This window comes from Monopterus albus, unplaced genomic scaffold, assembly GCF_001952655.1.
Source record: "Monopterus albus unplaced genomic scaffold, M_albus_1.0 scaffold152.1, whole genome shotgun sequence".
NCBI classification, from domain to species: Eukaryota; Metazoa; Chordata; class Actinopteri; order Synbranchiformes; family Synbranchidae; genus Monopterus; species Monopterus albus.
In genome coordinates, this window is record NW_018128032.1 from 530,404 (window position 1) to 549,701 (window position 19,298).

General features: G+C 39.1%; 3 protein-coding genes and 1 long non-coding RNA gene across 8 annotated transcripts in view; 3 read left to right on the forward strand and 1 right to left on the reverse strand.

The window, feature by feature from the left end:
- Positions 1-6,414, forward strand: part of taok1a (TAO kinase 1a) — an 18,292-nt gene extending 11,878 nt beyond the window's left edge. For all 3 annotated transcript variants that reach the window (XM_020614851.1, XM_020614852.1, XM_020614854.1), the window contains exons 18-20: positions 177-389; positions 1,457-1,639; positions 2,509-6,414. In XM_020614851.1, the coding sequence (XP_020470507.1) occupies positions 177-389; positions 1,457-1,639; positions 2,509-3,048 (936 nt within the window). In that variant the 3' untranslated portion in view covers positions 3,049-6,414. The remainder of the gene's footprint in view (positions 1-176; positions 390-1,456; positions 1,640-2,508) is intronic.
- A 201-nt stretch (positions 6,415-6,615) lies between these two features.
- On the forward strand, positions 6,616-8,565 carry LOC109968529 (uncharacterized). 2 transcript variants are annotated; one of them, XR_002276113.1, is made up of 4 exons: positions 6,616-6,755; positions 7,386-7,522; positions 7,927-7,971; positions 8,080-8,565. It is a non-coding gene; the product is annotated as an uncharacterized LOC109968529 (long non-coding RNA). The 2 variants fall into 2 exon arrangements; XR_002276114.1 differs by having other exon boundaries at positions 6,616-6,751.
- Positions 8,566-10,109: 1,544 nt separating this feature from the next.
- On the forward strand, positions 10,110-16,385 carry paf1 (PAF1 homolog, Paf1/RNA polymerase II complex component). 2 transcript variants are annotated; one of them, XM_020614869.1, is made up of 14 exons: positions 10,110-10,361; positions 11,354-11,383; positions 12,300-12,392; positions 12,476-12,597; positions 12,705-12,771; positions 12,865-12,966; positions 13,067-13,172; positions 13,370-13,438; positions 13,661-13,764; positions 13,856-13,972; positions 14,087-14,215; positions 14,350-14,455; positions 15,321-15,405; positions 15,533-16,385. In XM_020614869.1, exons 1-14 carry the CDS (start codon positions 10,315-10,317, stop codon positions 15,961-15,963), a joined length of 1,608 nt encoding a protein of 535 aa, XP_020470525.1. In that variant the 5' UTR covers positions 10,110-10,314; the 3' UTR covers positions 15,964-16,385. The 2 variants fall into 2 exon arrangements, with proteins under 2 accessions (XP_020470525.1, XP_020470524.1); XM_020614868.1 differs by having other exon boundaries at positions 10,111-10,361; positions 11,351-11,383; positions 15,533-16,384.
- A 57-nt stretch (positions 16,386-16,442) lies between these two features.
- gmfg (glia maturation factor, gamma) lies at positions 16,443-18,812 on the reverse strand. The gene is made up of 7 exons (XM_020614871.1): positions 18,730-18,812; positions 17,861-17,957; positions 17,667-17,716; positions 17,534-17,583; positions 17,334-17,416; positions 17,057-17,130; positions 16,443-16,671 (listed from the first exon to the last, which is right to left on the reverse strand). The coding sequence occupies exons 1-7, from the start codon at positions 18,730-18,732 to the stop codon at positions 16,600-16,602; spliced, it is 429 nt and encodes a 142-aa protein (XP_020470527.1). The 5' UTR covers positions 18,733-18,812; the 3' UTR covers positions 16,443-16,599.
- Positions 18,813-19,298: the final 486 nt, after the last annotated feature.

Here is a 19,298-nt window from a genome sequence, read left to right on the forward strand (position 1 = left end):
AGAGTTTTTCCAAGATTTTTGAAAATTGTGACAACAGAGAAACCGGTCTATAATTTGTGAAGTTGTGCTTATCACCAGATTTATACAGTGGAATAACCTTTGCTATTTTCATATTATTTCATATGACTTTAAATTAAAAGGAATATAAAATTGAATCACTTTTCTCTACAACATAGTCCAAAGAGCTACAGATCAAGAAGCAGTTTCAGGACACGTGTAAGATCCAGACCAGGCAGTACAAAGCACTGCGGAACCATCTGCTGGAGACCACACCGAAGTCTGAGCACAAGGCTGTCCTTAAACGGATGAAGCAGGAGCAGCACCGCAAACTCGCCATCTTGGCAGAACAATATGACCACTCCATCAATGAGATGCTTTCCACTCAGGCGGTGAGTCTGACAGTGTATGTAGTATCAGGGTTGTGACTTAATACCATCAAGGAGCCATCCATATTACCTTTGTAACATCTAAAGCAGTGGTTTTCAAAGTGTGAGGTGCACCTCCCCTGGGGGGCACCAGAGGATTTCAGGGGAGGCGCAGTGTGAGGAAAAAATAACTTAGGCTATGTGTGGGGCAAGATGAATCTATTTGTAGCACTTCAGTGAGAGAGAGGACACAGTCTGGGGCAAGCAGAAAAAGGAGTAAACATGATGAATATTTACAGTTTGGATTTTAATGGACTGGTCCTGATGGTGCTCCACTGCCACAATGTGTTGTTTGCAAAGTGGTACTAGCTAATGACAGTATCAGACCATGTAAACAAGTCTGGTGATCAAGACATGGGAGTTTGTTGATAGGAAGCTAGAGCAATCTAACTGGGACTTTTAACACTGAATACCAAGGTAACCAAAGCATCATATCGCATTGCGTTACACACAGCTAAGACAGATATATGAAATACGCATGATGTGGAGACAGTAATATGAAAAGCAGTGCTGTGCATTGTGCGCAGTGATGATTTGGTTTGGTGGCAACTCAGTTTGTTGTGTTCAACAATTATTTGACTTCAGTAAAACAGCACAAATAGGCCTCTCAATGTGTAGAAGCCAAGAAGGTATTTGGGTATTACACTTGTTACACAGCCACTAATGTTGTGTGTATCACTGGGGCATAGCGGTAGAGGACAGATTAGTTAATATCATCTGTGCACTGCTTGTTTGGCAATTTGGTGTGAGGGGAGAAGAGATGGGAGCCCTCCTCTGTGTTGTGTGGATTTCTGCTCAGTTAGCCCACATTATGACTGACTTGTAAGATGGTGGTTTGCTTCTTCAGTAAATGACCAAACATAATTAAGGAGTCAAGTTTGTTTGGACAATGTTTTCACAATGTCCTCTGAGGGGAGGCTCATCTCCCCACACTTTGAAAACCCCTGCTCTAACGGATGTGTTCAGATCAATAATGGCTATGTGTGTGTTCACTCCCTGGAACCTGATCTTGATCATCTTTCTGTCTTTAGCTCCGCCTGGATGAGACTCAGGAGGCTCAGTGCCAAGGTCTACGCATGCAACTGCAGCAGGAGCTGGAGCTTCTCAACGCCTACCAGAGCAAGATCAAGATGCAGACAGAATCACAGCATGACCGAGAGAAGAAGGACCTGGAGCAAAGGGTGTCACTCCGAAGGGGCCTGTTGGAACAGAAGGTTGCCTTCTATACATTATTCACGTGTGGAGACTTATGTTGGACTGACTCTGTGGTTTTTGAGGAGTTTTAGGGGTACTTTCAATTTAAAAGCCCAGCACACTCAAACAGGTTTCCAGTCATTCTGGTTTATTAGACATGTTTGAAGGTGGGTGAGGCCATGCTGGGATTTGCATTAGGTCAGGTTACTCTTTGAATGAATAAAAAATGATATAGCTGTAATTTGTCTAGCCCTAGTAGGTGCAACAAAATGAACAGGTGAATAAGGCAGATGTCAAGCACAGCTGACATCTGTGTCTGTACACACCCACTGAGTCCTGAAGAGGTCTAATTAGGTGAAATGAGTGAAATGCATCCCATGGGTGTGCTGGACCTTTAAGAGTAGCTGAATAAGCTTTTTGCATTCAGATATTTTGGCTTGTCAGTAGAGGAGCAGCACAGTGTTACTAATAGCATTAATGATGGCTGTGCTCCATTAAGTCATGACAGTGACTGCATCCCAGGTCACTTATATGATCATTCTTACTTCAGCCATCCTTAATTCTATTATTTACACCTGTATGTCTTCTTAACAGATTTACAGAGGATGCTGGTGTTTGGGGGGGGGGGGGGGGGGGATCACATCTTCATCATTTAGGTCACAGTTTGTAATGCAAACATGCAAATAGCACCACTGTCTGATGTTTGGTTGTGTCCACACAAAAGCAGGAAGAGCTTCCTGAAAATTCATATTTGTAGCTTTACACAATAGTTTTTGTTTGCTCAACATTGTTGATGGATTCTAGTAGAACACAATGCAGTTAAGTGTATCTGCTCTGTGTGACGCACTTACAATATATTAACATTTTTATTGACCCTTTTTTTCTGTAGATTGAGGAGGAGATGATGTCCTTGCAGAATGAACGCTTGGAACGAATCCGGAGTCTCCTCGAACGTCAGGCCCGAGAAGTTGAGGCTTTTGACTCAGAGAGTATGCGCCTGGGCTTTAGCAACATGGTGCTCTCAAACATCTCCCCAGAGGCCCTCAGCAATAGCTTTCCTGGGGCTCCAGGAAACTGGAGTCACCATCTGCAGCAGCACCCATCTAGGAGCTCCCAAGGGTCATACAGGGGCAGTGGCAGTTCAGGTGCAGGGTCAAGCCGCCAAGGCAGCCAACACCACTATCATTCTAGTCCAGGAGGAGCACCTATGCATCAGAGCTGGGGTCAGGGTATGCAAGGAGGTGGGGGTCAATCACCATGGGGCCACCCATCAGCAGTAGCCCTGGTCTCTCGCAGCAGTGGAGGTGTACAGAATAGCCCCCAAGCAATGGGGAGGACACCTTCGGGAGGGCGCAGTGAGCAGGGCATGAGCAGGAGTTCCAGTATCACCTCTCAAATATCCAACGGGTCACACCTCTCCTACACATAGATCCCTGGTCAGCCATGGAGTCAGGGTTTGAGCCTGGAGATGTAGAATCCAGCAGACAAAGCAGGACAGAGTATTTGCTGATCTCTGCTGCGCTCTCTCTCTGTGACACTTGCCTTCAGTTTCCCCCATGTACAGATGTGGATGTGTGATGAAATAAATGTTGCTCAGGTCAAAAGGGCTGGAAGAGGTGCAGCCCATCCTCACGGCAGTTTATCGGCACACATACAAATCCTTAAATTTGTTACATAAGCAAATTGAGTGTCAACACATAATAATCCAAATTTTTTATTTACAGCTCTCCTATTAAATTTTTTACCATATATGTGTTGTACTGTTCACAGCCATTGCTCTCATTTTGCACATGAAACACTGTCCAAAAGTCTTTGACATGTGTTAACTATGTCCCTGAGAAATATGGTTTTAATCACAGTAACATTATTTAGGATCCCCTACTCCACACCCAGTCCACATTTCTTCTTCGTATTCAGTTCTACACTGGCCGATTCTCTGACGGTGGTTAAAAAAAGCAGCGGACTTGAGATGTTTTTGCTTTGCTGTTGTGATACCAGCCTGCTGTAATGGTCATTGTGATAAATTAGAGATTTGTTTTATTCTGCTGTTTTATTTCACCTGATTTTTTTTTTGATTTTTTTTTTCCTGGTCATCGGCCACATTCAGAGCCAAATATATGAACCCCAAATGTTTCAGGCTTCTATTAAAACACTACTGCAGTGCCTTTTATCATTTGATTATAGAAAATCTCTTAGATATTTGTAGTTTAATATTTTAAATGTCACAAGTTTCTCATCGGTGCCAGTGTATGTTTAGTTCAGTCTGTTTACACCTGTTTTTAGTTAGAGGTCCCAGTTACTTTTCTCAGATTATAATATTTGCCAGCATGGTGTGAAGTTGATTTAAATCTTGTAAATGGTGAGAAACATAAAATACCTTGTGCATATCAATAACTATAGTTTTAGGTCCTTGGAGTTGTGGTACTCGAGGGGTGAAACCCCTGCACTACAGGGAATGTCGTGCTTGTTTGCCTTCAGAAACCTTGCATTGATCTGTTGAAATTTTTTTTCAGTGCCTTTTAAAACTACTGCCTTTAGCAAAGCACTTTATACAGATAAATATGTATAAAATTAATATTTGACTTCTTTTCACAGAGTACCTGGTGGATTAGTGTTGTCGGTACGTGCGTAGTTAAGTTGAGGAGTTCGTTGTTGTCGTGTGTGGGTGTCCTTTCCCACGAGCAATTTCCCACGTATGAACCAGCCTAGTGTATGGCAACATAGAATGAGTGAGTGAAATCCCCCCCACCCCCGTTTTGCCACTGTAACTGTTGTGTTGTTGGTTATTTCCTCAGTGTATTTTGAGTGAAGAGTGGATGAGAGGATGCTGCAGACCTTTACCTAAGATAAAGTGAACTGGGTTAACTGAAGAGTTGTTTATGAGCAGGCAGGAAGCTTAAGATAATTGTTGTGACCATGACAGCAGGCTTGGCAGTACTAAGTAAACTACAACACAGTTAAAATATTGGGGCCCAGTTAAACAACACTAAAAATGTACAATGTGCTGAGTTAACAGCATTTCACCATCTGATTAGAAGCCAAGAACAAGGGTGACTGAATCAAGCACATCCTCACATGACGACATTGTAGCATGTGCCTATAAATATTAAGTTGAATCAGTGCACACTATAAAAATGGCCAAATGCAAAATAAATGTGGCAAAAAGCACTTAGTATTTCCTTTATAGCAGTTTCTCCCTGAATGCATTTCTGCTTGCTTGCTGGTTCATAGCTGAAAATTTCACTGGAGATGTTGGTGCTTTCTGTTCAAGGTTCCATGTCCTCACTGAGAATCTAAAAACACTTAGCACAAAAATCCTTTAAGGAAATGATCCAGAGAGAACATTAATATACAGTATTCTGCCCAAATCACAAAGCTGGAGTTACATGTTCATATGTGTATGTTTTATTACAAAAAGACATTTAAAAACGAAACACACGTAAATAGTGAATTTCTAAAACTAGCTTTAACTGACAGCCCACACTGATAATAGAAAACCTTTTACCCTCTAAGTGGCGTTGAGCTGTCAGGACATAGCTCATTGGAGTTTCGTCCTTCTTGGTTTTGTCTACAGACAAAATGCCTCATGCATGCTTTTGCTGTCAATCCCTTTAAATGCCACTTGTTTAATCAACAGGCCATCTCTGAGCATCAACACTGCAGAGTTCGTTCTCCCTTTCTCAGAGCCACAGACACTGGCTCTTTCTGAATGTCATACTGTGATATATTCCTATCACATTTGAGGGCACCAAGATGCTGAGGTTCTTTCTTAAATCTGTGTGATGAAATATGTGTATACCTAGAAAGGTTTAGTTTAGTTTGGTCCCAAAAGCCTTGTTGTTGTTTTAAATGCCAAGTTCGAGCTACTGTAACACAACAGGCTATTTGCATAAATTCTTTTCTAGTTCTTTTGATATTTGGTTAAGAAAAGGGGGATATATTTATAATTATTGGAATCTTACCTTAAGCCAAAAGCCAAGGCCAAGAGTTGAGTGTTGGGCCAATCAAACCTCACATACACGCCAACCTTAAGTTTGTATGCACACTTGATTTTCTTGTTTTTGTCAGTGTTGTGCGTGAGGGAGTCTGGATATTGTTGTCAATCATTGTCCATTGTAAGACCTCTCCACCAACCTAGATTTTATATATTTTTTGAATTTACATCTTTTTTTTCTTTTTTTTTTATAAACTTTGTTGTCAAATTTTTTGTCCTACTGACTGAGAGCATATAAGATAACTGAATGAGAATTGGCAAGAGAAAATGGTGATCCTTTGTATGGTCAAACACTGTGCCATACCTGAGTGGCCAAGCCCAGATGAGGCTGTACTGCCTCAGCTCCATCCTTTTACCTATCACTGGGCTGACGACATGACGGGTATGAAAACTGTAAACAAGTTGGTTCTGGTCTAGTACCTAAAGTAAAAAAGGCTTGAAAAGATGATGTGGTGACAGGCAAATGATGAAGAGAGATTGCATTTCTTTGAAGATGTCAGTATTCTTTTTTTTTTTTTTTTTTTTTTTTGGCACATTACCACTACAACTCATAACCTGTATTAAAATGTATAGATGGTGGAACTTGTTATTGAATGCCAGAGAGATTGTGAAGATACTACATAAGAGATAGTAAAGTACTAAAAGTGAATTTAAATTCTGTAAAAAGATTCATGAAACAATTAAAATAGGATTGACGTTACTATTTTGTTTGTATTATATTTACGGTTGTGTTAGCAGAGGGTTATTGAACAGAAATCAGCTGTAATAAAGTAATTTTAGTATAACTCACCTTGTGTGTTATTTACTTTATTTTTCGTATTGTACCTCACAAGCGCAACGTTAAGTTGCTACACAGAGTACTTTTGCATATAGAGTATAATGTTAATAGTACTTCCATGGTGTTTCAGTAAAGGCCTCACAGGACCTCTGATGATCCGAGGTTCATAGCTTGGGGTATAAATCACCCAACACTATAAGAGGTCCCAAAGCGGAAATACGGGCAGTGTTGCCATTAAAACCGAAGAAGAAGAATGCAAATACAAATACACGCCATGTGATATGTGACGAGCCTCGTAAACGAAAGTTAATGACTAGCTACTCTGGAAAAGGAATGGTGTCTCAAGGAGCTTTTACTTGAGTAGGTAAATAGTTTTGCAACACGAATTAATATTCGTCGTTTCTTACCTTTTGTATTTTACCCGTGAACGATATGGATATTTGCTAAATGTTAGCTTAGCTGCAAAACATCTTTACGGAGTTACTTCAGTTTCTTCCTGTTCTGTAACGTTAGCTATTGTTATCTTCAAAGTTGCTACACAGACGATGCATTAATTACGTTTAAAATTAGCTAATCATTAATGTTAAAGTCGAAATGTAGTAACGCTAACTAATGTTTAGCTTAGCTCGCTACACGTTATTTGGTTATTCGTAGCTCGACTTCAGCTAGCTGTGAACTGCCAAGCTAATGAGCTAGCTATTATCATTTCTTTAATGCTAAACATTTTCCTGTATTGATCAACAGATGTGCATGACATATTGTAGTGGTAAGCAAATTTAGCGGTGGTGCTTTTGGTATTAACTACTATGAACTATAGAATGCATCACCGTTGATATTTAAAGTGAAAAGAAAAAAGTAAAAGCTTGCGATTAGCCATCGTTAGTGTTTTAACGTTCATATTGTTCAAAGTTAAAGTTTGCATTTTCAAGTTATCACATTTCTGGAATTTAATCCCAGAAGGCATTTGTTTCTGCTGTGTATGTTGTGGTCACAGAGCTCCAGGATGTTGTGTGAAGTCTTGCTGTCATCGCTATGGTTCCTGTTTGTTATCTTCTGGGTCGAGACAATAGGTGTGTGGCTGTTTCTGTCCATGTTCTACCAGGACCGGGTATTTTACCATTGGGGAGATGGGTAAGAGATGTTTCTGTGGCTATTTTATGTGCTCACATTTCATAATAGGTTGTTCATAATCGGCCAAAAAACAAACAAGCTGTTCCCACAGCTTTTTAATCCATTCTAGTTATGTGACACATTGCCCCTTCTTGAATATAATTTGTTGTTGCTTTCACAGAATTTTCCCAAGGTATATCACATTTTCATCTAATTTCATAAGAAGTATTTCATTCATAGTAAGTCCCAAACATAGACCTTAAGAATTCTCAAGCTCTGTCCTGAACTGATGGATGGGAAAACACTTAAGACCTATTGGGCAGTATCCATTATGGAATTGTTGTAGCATGTATGCATGTCATTGATTTGTGGGCATCTTTTTTTTTTTTTCTTCATGTCATGGAACCATTCTTTTGATGTTACAGGGTATTTTCAGATGATCCTGGGCAGATGATATACACTTTAAGCAGGTATGGACGGTGCCTTGATTTTGAATAATTGAGTTTTTAATATTTTGTTTTGAAATATGAGATGTATGTATCTGTATGTTAGAGCTAATGTATTTTCTCTTGCCACAGAGATGATACTCGTATGCAAACAGAGATGCAGACCTGAGATGGGAAAAGATCAAGAAATCTGCAAGGACTCTCAGTAGAGGGCTAGTGCTATTATGTGGTCAAAGAACATATGATGAAAAGCCTCAAAAACTTGTGCACAGTCCTTGTTAGGTAAATGTAAACCCACTTGTAATGATAGGTGGTGGAGAGGTGCAGCATGAGTTAAGGTATAAGATGTAGAGGGAGGTTATCAATGAATGGTGTGTATCATAACCACTAATGCAACATTCAGAGTTTAGCTTTATTTTGGAGAAGCTGAATGAATTCACTTCAGTGCTTCTTTCTTGTATTCTCATAAAATCCATTATAAGCTGTGCACTGGTAGGGTGTTTTGATCATTCTGCCATTCTATGCAACTACACTTTTGCTGTCTGCAGCTGTTTCTGTGTTAGATTGCAGGAAATAATAATCACCTTTATTGGCCAAGTATGTTACACACACACAAGGAATCTTTTTCGTGTACAGAACCGAGGCAGCCATTTGTGGCACCAACTCAACCAATGGCTCTAACCATCAGGGGCAACTTGGGGGTTTAGTGTCTTGCCAAAGGACAATTCAACACGTGGACTGCAGGCACTGAGATGCAAACCTTCAACCTGCTGCTTGGGAGATAACTGCTCTACCCACTGAACCACAGTCACCCCAGTTGAAATCTATTATAAATTGCGCATATGAATGCTATTAAGCATTATCAGATACTGTATGTTTGGTGCCACAATCTTTAACGAGGAGCTAATTTTGAATATTGGAGGTGGTGTGGACATGTACTTGGGTTTAGGTGTAAGATGATCAATAATTTCAAGGTTTTTATATTTTTTACATTAAGAACCCTTGCATACAACAGATTACTTGGTGACAGGAGCAATGCTATTTGCAGTTACAAGCTCATTATTAACATTTGAAATACTTCAGTCTTGTCCACCTAGTGGAAATTTTATTGTACCTCCATACTAATAAGTGATAACTGCTTATATATAAATGACTGCAAAACCTCCATCTGCTTATGATCACAAGATAGAACTGAAAACTATGGAGGTAGCCTGTTTTTTTTTTTAAGAATAAAGTAAAGAAGTTTTTTATGTGTTTGTGCACATAAAGAAAGGAAAAATTATGTCCGGCAGTGCATGCTGTGATTGGAATCATCTCTCAAAACTATGTTACTGTTATATCCAACAAATAAAAGTGAAACTATACTCTTACAATATGTAAATATTTTGGAAGCCTGAGAATTTTTTTGTTTTCTCTTGAAGTCCCTGTCAATGGAAGCGTTTGCTTTTGAACAAAACCAGCAGACGGTTTTGGTCTGGGTTCTAACTGAGGCAGAATATCATGGCTGTTTTCAGTGATGGAAGAAGTACTCAAAACCCTTAAGAAAAAGTAGAAATACCACAGTGTATAAATACTCAGTTACAAATAAAAATCATGCATCAAAATGTTACTAAAGTAAAAGTACAGAAGCATTACCATCAAACCATAACTAAAGTACTAAAGGTAATAGTGGAATATGTGGAATGGCATATTTAATATTAATACAAATATTATTGGCTTGTAATTACTGAAGCATTGTGTACATCACATTTAATGCTATGGCTGGTAAAGGTAGAGCTCATTTTAATTTGTTATATGCTTAATTACTGCTAGGTAGATTGTGGATTTTCCACCGAACATCAAAGTTTATGATTATACTATATTTTTTTGTATTAATCTGGTACTGAAAAGCAAGCAACTAGCAACAAAAGGTATCAAATAAATGTAGCGCAGTAAAAAATTCAATGTTTCCCTCTAAAATGTACTGAAGTTGGGGTAGCACACATGACAATACTTGGGTAAAGTACAGATACACCAAAATAGTACAAGTACAATACTTGAGCAAATGTACATAGTTACTTTCCACTGGTTGTTTTGCATCAATATGGCCAATAAGGAGTTGTTTTACATTGAATATTACACACACGGGAGCAGTAGGGGTCGCTCACACACACGAAAAAAAGCAAAGCTTTGACTGTCGATATACCACCGGGTCATAATTTTGTCCTACCGGGGGCAAAATAAACATGCACTGTGATAGAAATTAGATGTAACGTTTGTTTGTATTTACTCTGTCAAAGGGTATTGGTTGTGTTTGTGGGTATTAGTGTTAGCCTATTTGTACAAACAAAGAACTTTGCTGTTAGTTGTGAGCAGTTTGTCATAAACATGGCTCCCACGATTCAGACACAAGCTCAACGAGAAGACGGACACAGGTATTTACAAATGCTTTTACAATTTCGTTGACCTAGTAAGTTCTCTGCATTTGGAATTTAAAGCTGCTGTTATCAAGTCTATGTTAAAGGAGCTACGAATCGTTAACGTTTATTAGATTGTAACGTTTAGTTAACAATGGCTATTAGGCAGCTGACGCTAACGTTAACTAAACTTTAATTATGCTAAGGTAGCTTAGCGCGCTAGCTAACGCTGATATTTAGCGCTAATTAAAGCTAACTGATGTTAAATTGCATACTTTTGGTGTTTCCAGTCATTCGTGGTAACATAAGGTAGAAAAAATATATATACTTTGTATGAATAGTAATGTAAGTTAGCCAGTTCAAATGCTAGCAGTAACATAGCTAGAGTTAGTTAGTTAATTTAATTTAACTTAGCAAGCGTCTGAGAGTTAGCCATTAAGTAGCTTGCACTTTAACAGAAGATACCGTAACGTAACTAGGTTACATTTAGCCCTTCCCTAAAATATCGTAAAATGTTGCATGTAGCTAAGCTGAAATCTCCATATTGATGAACGCACCCCACAGTGAGCTGAAATCTACTTTGTTGTAACAATAATGTTACCAGTGGTATAGTGCAGACAGTCCCTGTATTTTAACGTTAGGTACTGACTGTAGGTATACATCTAGACTGACTCTAATTTTTAAAAACATTTGCTATGTTTAAAAAAAAAAAAACCTTTGCCATGGTTGTGTTGGCATTATCAGAAATTCAATTATGTTTATTATTATGATCTTATTCTAAGGTAGCACTTTTACAATATATTTAAGACAAGAATAAGATAATGAGAAGTATTTAGAGACCTCATCAGGTGTGTATTTTTTCAAGATTTTTTAAAATCCCCCTATATTTTTAAAGTTGTTTAGCCAACCAAACATAAAGACATTATTGACTTTTCACTCAAACATTTATGCTACACTTGTATTCGTTTATGAAAGATGATAACAAAACTGCCTGTTTTCTCTTCCAGTAGGCCGTCATCTCACCGAACTGTCCCAGAAAGGTGAGTAGATTTAACACTGTCTGACACTGTTCAATGTTTCCTCGCTGTTTCATCTCACACACACACACACACACACACACACACACACACACAAACAAAGGGCGATATGTGAACAGCTTTTGTGTTTGTGTTTTTAATGCATTTCATCAAATGCGCGTTGAGCAAGTTGGTAGGAATAGCTAAGATAACGTTAGAATACAGCTGTTCCCAAGGTTAGTAGGCTGTATGGATGTATATGGCTGTTTTGCAAGTGGATAATGTTAATGCTAATTCTTAAACTCTGATGCTGATCGTTTCCTTTCTCAGTCCAGGGGAATAATGAAAACCACACATGCAAAAGCTGAACAGCAAGTTGGACCTTAAATATCTTTAATATTAGCAAATGTGGTCTCAAGAACATCAAGCTGCTTGGAGATGCTCTTTTAGCCTTTGCCTTTTCCATGTTTGGAAGTTATTTGCTTCGTTATTTCCTCAGACAAGTCTCTTCTTTTCTTTTGTCTGTGTTTAGTTTGATAGCCTAATAGAACATAATATATCTGCATCACAAGTACTTTTTCTCTAAATAGAATGAACAACTCATTATTAAATTGAAGACACCTGCAATATCAAAGACAGTAATCTGCTTGAAGTATCTCTGCAGTCCATTTCTAAGCTGTTCCAAATAACCTTGTTTAGGCCATTGTAGAAGGTTTTTGAAGAATATAACAAGACTTTTATCTTTTTCATAACTTCTTTTTTTGTTGTAAATAAAAGGCATGCAGGTATGCAGGACAACAGAACTTTTCAACACTTTCAGGAAAAATTGAGCACTCTTTCAGTGAGGTGTATGGATACCATCATGTTTAGCCCCATCTGTATGTCAGAATGACTAGCTAAGCACAGCTAAATTTGACATCTGCTTTTGTCCCTGTAACAGGTCAGGAGTAGTGTGTCGGGTTAAGTACTGCAACAGCCTGCCAGACATTCCTTTTGACCCCAAATTCATCACATATCCATTTGATCAGCACAGGTAAATGCCCAGCCACGTCATCCATGGGGTACATACTGAAGAGCCAGGGCACAGCCTGACAGTTGTGTTTTCTGTTGTTGTAGGTTTGTACAGTATAAAGCCACATCTCTGGAGAAGCAGCACAAGCATGAGCTCCTGACTGAACCAGACCTCGGGGTCACCATTGACCTCATCAACCCAGACACCTACCGCATAGACCCCAGCAGTAAGTTTCCAGTTGTGATCACATGCCACATCCTATTTTTTATGTTTTCAGACTACACTTCTTTATCAAATGCCTGTGTAGACTGAACGCATCTTTTAAATTGTCAGTACTTTTGGATCCCGCTGATGAAAAACTGTTGGAAGAGGACATCCAAGCTCCATCCAGTTCAAAGAGGTAAGTCTACCAAGTAGCTGATGTTGAGTAATTAATGCTGTTATAAATGAATGTGGAGATTTTTAATTTAAACTTTTTCTTTTTCCATACTAGGTCTCAACAGCATGCCAAAGTGGTCCCGTGGATGAGAAAGACAGAATACATTTCCACAGAGTTTAACAGATATGGAGTTTCCAATGAGAAAGTGGAAGTCAAGTAAGTTGGTTTAATGTATTCACCTTAAATGTACTAATAGCGAAAATGTATTTTCTATGTGTGTTTGTGTATTTGTAACCTATGCATGTTTTATATTTAGGATCGGAGTATCTGTCAAACAGCAGTTTACAGAAGAAGAGATCTACAAGGACAGAGACAGTCAGATTTCTGCTATCGAGAAGACATTTGAGGATGCACAGAAATCAGTGAGTGAGCGTCTTTCTAGGCTGCTCAAACCCTTCTTAATTAACTGCTGCTGTGTGCAGCAGAGGACTGTTTATAAAGTCTGCTGTAAGATTCAAATTGGCAGGTTAACCCAAACTTCAAACAATTCTTGGTTAACATGTCTGCTTAGGTAAGTGAAAAATGAGATATGGTTTGTAAATATGCTGTTTCTCTTTAGATAACACAGCACTACAGTAAACCCAGAGTTACACCCGTGGAGATACTACCTGCGTTCCCTGACTTCAAGGTGAGCTAGCTGCTTAACAGAAATCATTTCACTCAATATATTGACTTTTGGAAATTGGGTGGATGATTTCAAATGACACAAACAGTTCACAATATAATACAGCAAATTAAAATCTGCTGTTGCTTCAGTGGCTAGTTGTTTTCAGTTTATTGTACTTTAACTCACAAACATGCGCTTCATAGGTTTAGATAATGATATTGTATACACTTTCTCCTCTCCCAGATGTGGATCAACCCATGTGCTCAGGTCATCTTTGACTCTGATCCTGCACCTAAAGACATGTCAGGGCCAGCAGGAGTGGAAATGATGTCTCAGGCCATGATCAGGTATCTATGAAATATCTATTGTGTGGATGTGTGTATAAACTGTACCAGTGGAGTAATCCTAACTTGTTTTTTTTTTATCTCTTGAATACAGAGGTATGATGGATGAGGAAGGAAATCAGTTTGTGGCATACTTCCTCCCCAATGAAGATACGCTACGCAAGCGCAAGAGAGACTGTGAGGAGGGGCTGGATTATATGCCTGATGAACTGTGAGTATAAATCATGGATCCTTTTTTGCTGTATTTAAAAACTATCTTTAGTTGGCTGTACTTGTTTTAAGTTGTATACCAGGAAGTAATGATGAGTTTTATGTTCCGTTTCAGGTATGATTACAAGATAGCCAGGGAGTACAACTGGAACGTCAAGAACAAAGCCAGCAAGGGTTACGAAGAGAACTACTTCTTTATCTTCAGAGATGGAGATGGTGTTTACTACAATGAGCTTGAGACAAGGTGAAAAGAGACTGTTGTTACATGTTAATAGGAAGAAGGAGCAATATACATTTAACAGAAAGAACAGCACCACCACCCTTATATATCATAGAAAACAGGCCTTGTCCTCTGACAGCCCTTCTTCTGTCCTGCAGGGTGCGTCTGAGCAAAAGAAGAGCAAAGGCTGGAGCACAGTCGACCACAAACGCTGTGCTGGTGTGTAAGCACAGAGATATGAATGAGAAGGAGCTTGAGGCTCAGGTGAGTGTGCTTTTCATTTATTGATATTACACTTACATATGTTGTTTTTGTTTTTCAATGTTTGGAGCATGTAGTCGTGCATAAAAGTCGAATTGTGTGCTACTTACTGAACAGTAGTTAGTGTATAATTGAATTACTAGTGCATGATAATGACTCATTCTTTATGGACAGCAAATTGTTTATTAAAATTAGGGATGGGTTTTTTTCTCAATATGATTTGATTCAATCACAATACAATTAAAAATTCAGTAACAACAATGCATGAGTGGAATACTTGTCCTTTCTTCCTATTTTTCCCCTTTTCTGGCACTAGTTTGATTATATAAAGAGCAACCAGATATATTGACTTATCTTCTATTATTTACAAAAAATATGAAGTCACAGGTATATTAAGGAGACCTATATTTATTGCTAGACAAAGTGATACATTGTTGCAGTGTGATGTATTAAATGTCATATTTTCCCATCCCTAATTAAAATAATTATATATAACAAAATACAATTGTACAGATTGAAACAGGAGAAAACTGTACAGCATATACCATAGATTAATGATGTGACCGTAATCAAATAAAATAGATACACATCACATTATACACATTACAGGACATATAAAACAGAAGTAGTGGTATGGGAGGTGACTGTGAATAGCATATTAATTTATAGTTAATCCTGCATGCAGTGAGGGTTTGGTGTTTGCATGTACAATATATTATATACATATTTAACAATACATGTCTCAGCTAAATAAAAGTGATGACCAGGACTGTTTGTTATACAGCAGTGGCTAAAAGCTTGGATTCTTCATTAGTCATCATACAGAGGTGTGCTGGTGACTCATAATTCTCTTCATTGTGATTCTCAGGAAGCACGTAAAGCTCAGCTGGAGAACCATGAGCCAGAAGATGAAGAGGAGGACATGGACATGGATAAAGACATGCAGGACTCTGGTCAGTTTTCCTTTATCATCACTTCATGCCTACTGAATTAGCTACATGCTATGCTGTGGTAATGTCTTTGTCTGCTAAAGGGATTCACTTTCTGCTCTGTATGATACTTGAATTGTTTTCTCTCCAGGTGATGAAAAAGAGAAGGACAGTGGCAGTGAGGCAGAGAACTCAGGTAGTGAATCTGAGAGGGAGGATGAAGACCGGGAACAAAGGGGAGAAGAGGATGAAGAGGATGAGGACAGAGGGAAGAGGAGGAGGAAAGCGAGTGGCAGTGGAAGTGAGAGCGGCGAGGAGAGGACCAGAGAAATGCGAGACGAGGAAGAGATCTTCGGCAGCGACGATGACAGTGATGACAACGAGCCCCAGAACTCAGCCAGGAGCAGTGGGGAGGAGGGGAGTGGGAGTGAGGATGAAGGAGGGAACAGAGGAGGCAGCAGGAGTCGCAGTGCCTCTCCGGCACGCAGCGACCATAGCAGTGACCATTCAGAGGCCCAGGCTCAGAGTGGAAGTGGAAGTGAGAGAGGCTCAGACTCCAGTGATGCCAGTGACAGTGAATGAGCTCTGTGGTCTGGACAGTGTGGTCATGGCCACTGTCAAAACTGTGTGCAGCTACAAATACAGCTGCTACCTTGTCACTTACCCTACTATAAGCTCGGTCTGGGGTGGTAGTTTCTTGATGATTGCAAATATCCAGTGTAATGCGTATGTGAGAAACTCATCACTTTTGGACTGGAGGGATCTGGCATCAGTCCAGTTTTTATTTGTAGATTTAGCTAACATCACTTAGCTTTTTACACCTCTGTTTTTCAGATATTCAGTACAGGATTATGGAAAAATGTCTAGGTCCTCTCTGGTTCCAACATGTCAATGTGATACGGAATAAATGGCAAGTGACATATTGTAAGAAACTTGGGTTCAAAGGTCATTTTCTCTTATTTAGAGGTTCCCTAAATCCATTGATCTCATCACTTATCAGCTTATTTTACAGTCAGTCCAAGCAGTACCAAACGGTCTATGCTTCATCTTATAACGGAAACAGTAGGGGACTGTTCGTGTCTAATATGAATATGGTTTATATGCAAAACTGACAAAACATGATGGCATACAATCTAGGGTTTAATAGCAGTAACATACACGGCAATAAAAACTTTAAAGACCACGTTTCACAAAGAAAAACATATGGAAGATGTATTTTCAGCGAAAAAATGCCAGATGATTCTTCAGCCATTCTTCAGTCAAGTCATCTGTGTTTCTTGTTTCAAAGACCTCAAAGTAGAAAATGTCAAATTTTGAATTATATAAATGGAACCATGTTGATAATTACTTCAAACATTCAAGCCACTTTTTTAATAAAATATGGGGGTAGAAGCAACAACAGCAACAAGATACACCAATATTGGTGAGACTATCGTATTACGATATTGACTGACAGAAATTGTGATTTTGTCATTGTTTAATAATGACTATCAGGCACAGGTTTTTAAAAACATGCCTCAGTTTCCTGTAGGCCCTGTGATTGGACAGCCTGAGATGTAACGTTGTGCTGTTAATAATGTGCTGTGCATATTTGATGCATTTGCCATTAATTTGCTTATTTTTAAATTCATTAAGTTTCTTGATTAAAATATAGATTAAATGTTGACATAAGTACCTTTGTGAGCTCTGCAGCTTGGACCAGTCGATTCTTGCTGCCTGCGTACATCATCTGTTGCTCTGGCTTGCATCCTGTTAAAATGGATTTGGCATTTTCTCAAAGGCTTCTGTCATTTGACTGAACATATCTCAACAAATTAAACTGATTTCAAAATTACCGTTGCTCTAACTTCTTAAAACTGGCTCTCAGACAAAAAAAAAGTTGCCTGTCAGTTTGTCAATTTGTTCTTCAGAAAATAGTTCAATAAAGAAGTTTTGAAAAGATGATTGCTTACCCATTGGACTGGAGAATATGAAACACAAAGGGTAGGACACCCTACCATCATCATGGACATACTTGTAGCTGTAGACAATGAATGTGCACTGTTGTCAAGGAACTTAAAATATTGTCAGATTGCTGCCGTGTACTACACCATCTGCAAATACACTTTGTGTAAGTCTGAGGATTTTGCTATTTTCAAAAGACGGAGGATATCTGGGTTGGCGCTCTGGAAGTTCATTTCTCAGCTCATCCAGTGAGATGTCCTGAAGGACAAAGCAGACCCTAAGTGAGTTTCAACTCTGAATATAATCATCTGAAAGTGAAACATTACAACATGTATACTTGCCTCATACTCCTCTTCAAGGATGACAAGTTGTTTCTCCATGTCTATCTTCACTAAAATATAAAATTATGTAAGATTTTGGTTCAGTTTTATATTTGTTGATGGACTGGGAGTTGAATTTGTGTAAATCAAATAAGTGTGTTAAAGTGGAGATGTGCAAGTGGCTGCAACATTCACCACCAGTGTAAGATACTTACTTAGTATGGCAGCATTACTGGTCTCCTTTCGAAATCTAAACTTTCTCAGTTTAGTTTTCAGACTTTCATCCACTTCACACACAACCAGAGAGCTTGACTGCAAAACGGCACAGAAAATATGACTTAAACTATGAAGAAATATTGAAATATCTCCTGATGCTCCTCTGCTTCTGATAAGGTTGAGTGGACTGGTCTACCAGTCAGGAATAGAAACAAAGAAAGATGGTATAAGACATCTGCTTGAGCTGCTCAGATGTAGGGGTCTCTATCCATTCATCTTAATCCCTGAGCAGGGGGGTCAGGACCAATCTCGGCTGGCAATCGGGCAAAGGCAGGGGACACCCTGGACAGGTCCCCAATCCATCGCAGGGCTAACACATAGGCGAACAACCACACACACACACACTCCTATGGGCAATTTAGAGACACCAATCAACCTAAGCTGCATGTCTTTGAACTACGGGAGGAAGCCGGAGTAAACGGAGAGAACCCACACAAGCACAACATGCAAACTCCACACAGAAGAGTCCTGGGTGGGGCCCGAACCCGGAGCCTTCTTGCTGTGAGGCAACGGTGCTAACCACCGCACCACCGTGCTACCTGGTCTCTAGCCGCCTTGCATTAACAGATTTGCAACACTAGTTTGACATATTGAGGGCAGGAAATGTTTGTGCCGCAACATGCAAAAGTATAGCTTCCTGTGTGATAGAGCGTGAGAGGGAGTGTACTTGTGTCGCAATTGTAAAATTAATACATTTGATAAAAATTCTCTTTATACGCACAAACATTTATGGATGACAGGTAATCAGGTCCAGTAAATTTGTGCAAATAAGCAAAATCTTTCAAGCAATTGTGTCAGTGTCACCTACCATTGTCCAAGGATCTTTCTTAGCTGCCCTGCCTTCACTGTTTTGCGGAAACAGTTCGTGACAAACAGTCAGTTACTCTCAGACTGTCAAAAGATCCTCCTTAAGATGGTAAGGGGAGGGCAGACACAGCCAGAACACATCAGTGCTGCTTCCTCTTTTCAACACCATGAACTGACACCAGAGTGAAGCTCAGCTACATGTTGTATTAAACAGTATCACCATCTTTTTATGCATATATAATGCATTAAGGAAAAAAAATGCTATCAATAAATATTAGTGTGGCAGGATAGACTAAGTGTTAACTTTTCAATGACACAAGGTCATTAGTGTAAACCTCACCATTGTATTTTGGGTATGTCTTTTTCAGGTATGTGCACAAAAATGGTGCAAATTTAAAAAGGTTAAACTTGAATAATAATGTTTGAAGCTGAAATTGTGTTGTATATGACTGTCTCTATATTATAGGTTTTTGTCTTGCTTTAGTTAGTGTTAGATTCACTTCCCATTATCATACGATGTCAACTACAAACTTGCAGAGGCAGAAGCGTACTAAAATCCTTTATACAAAC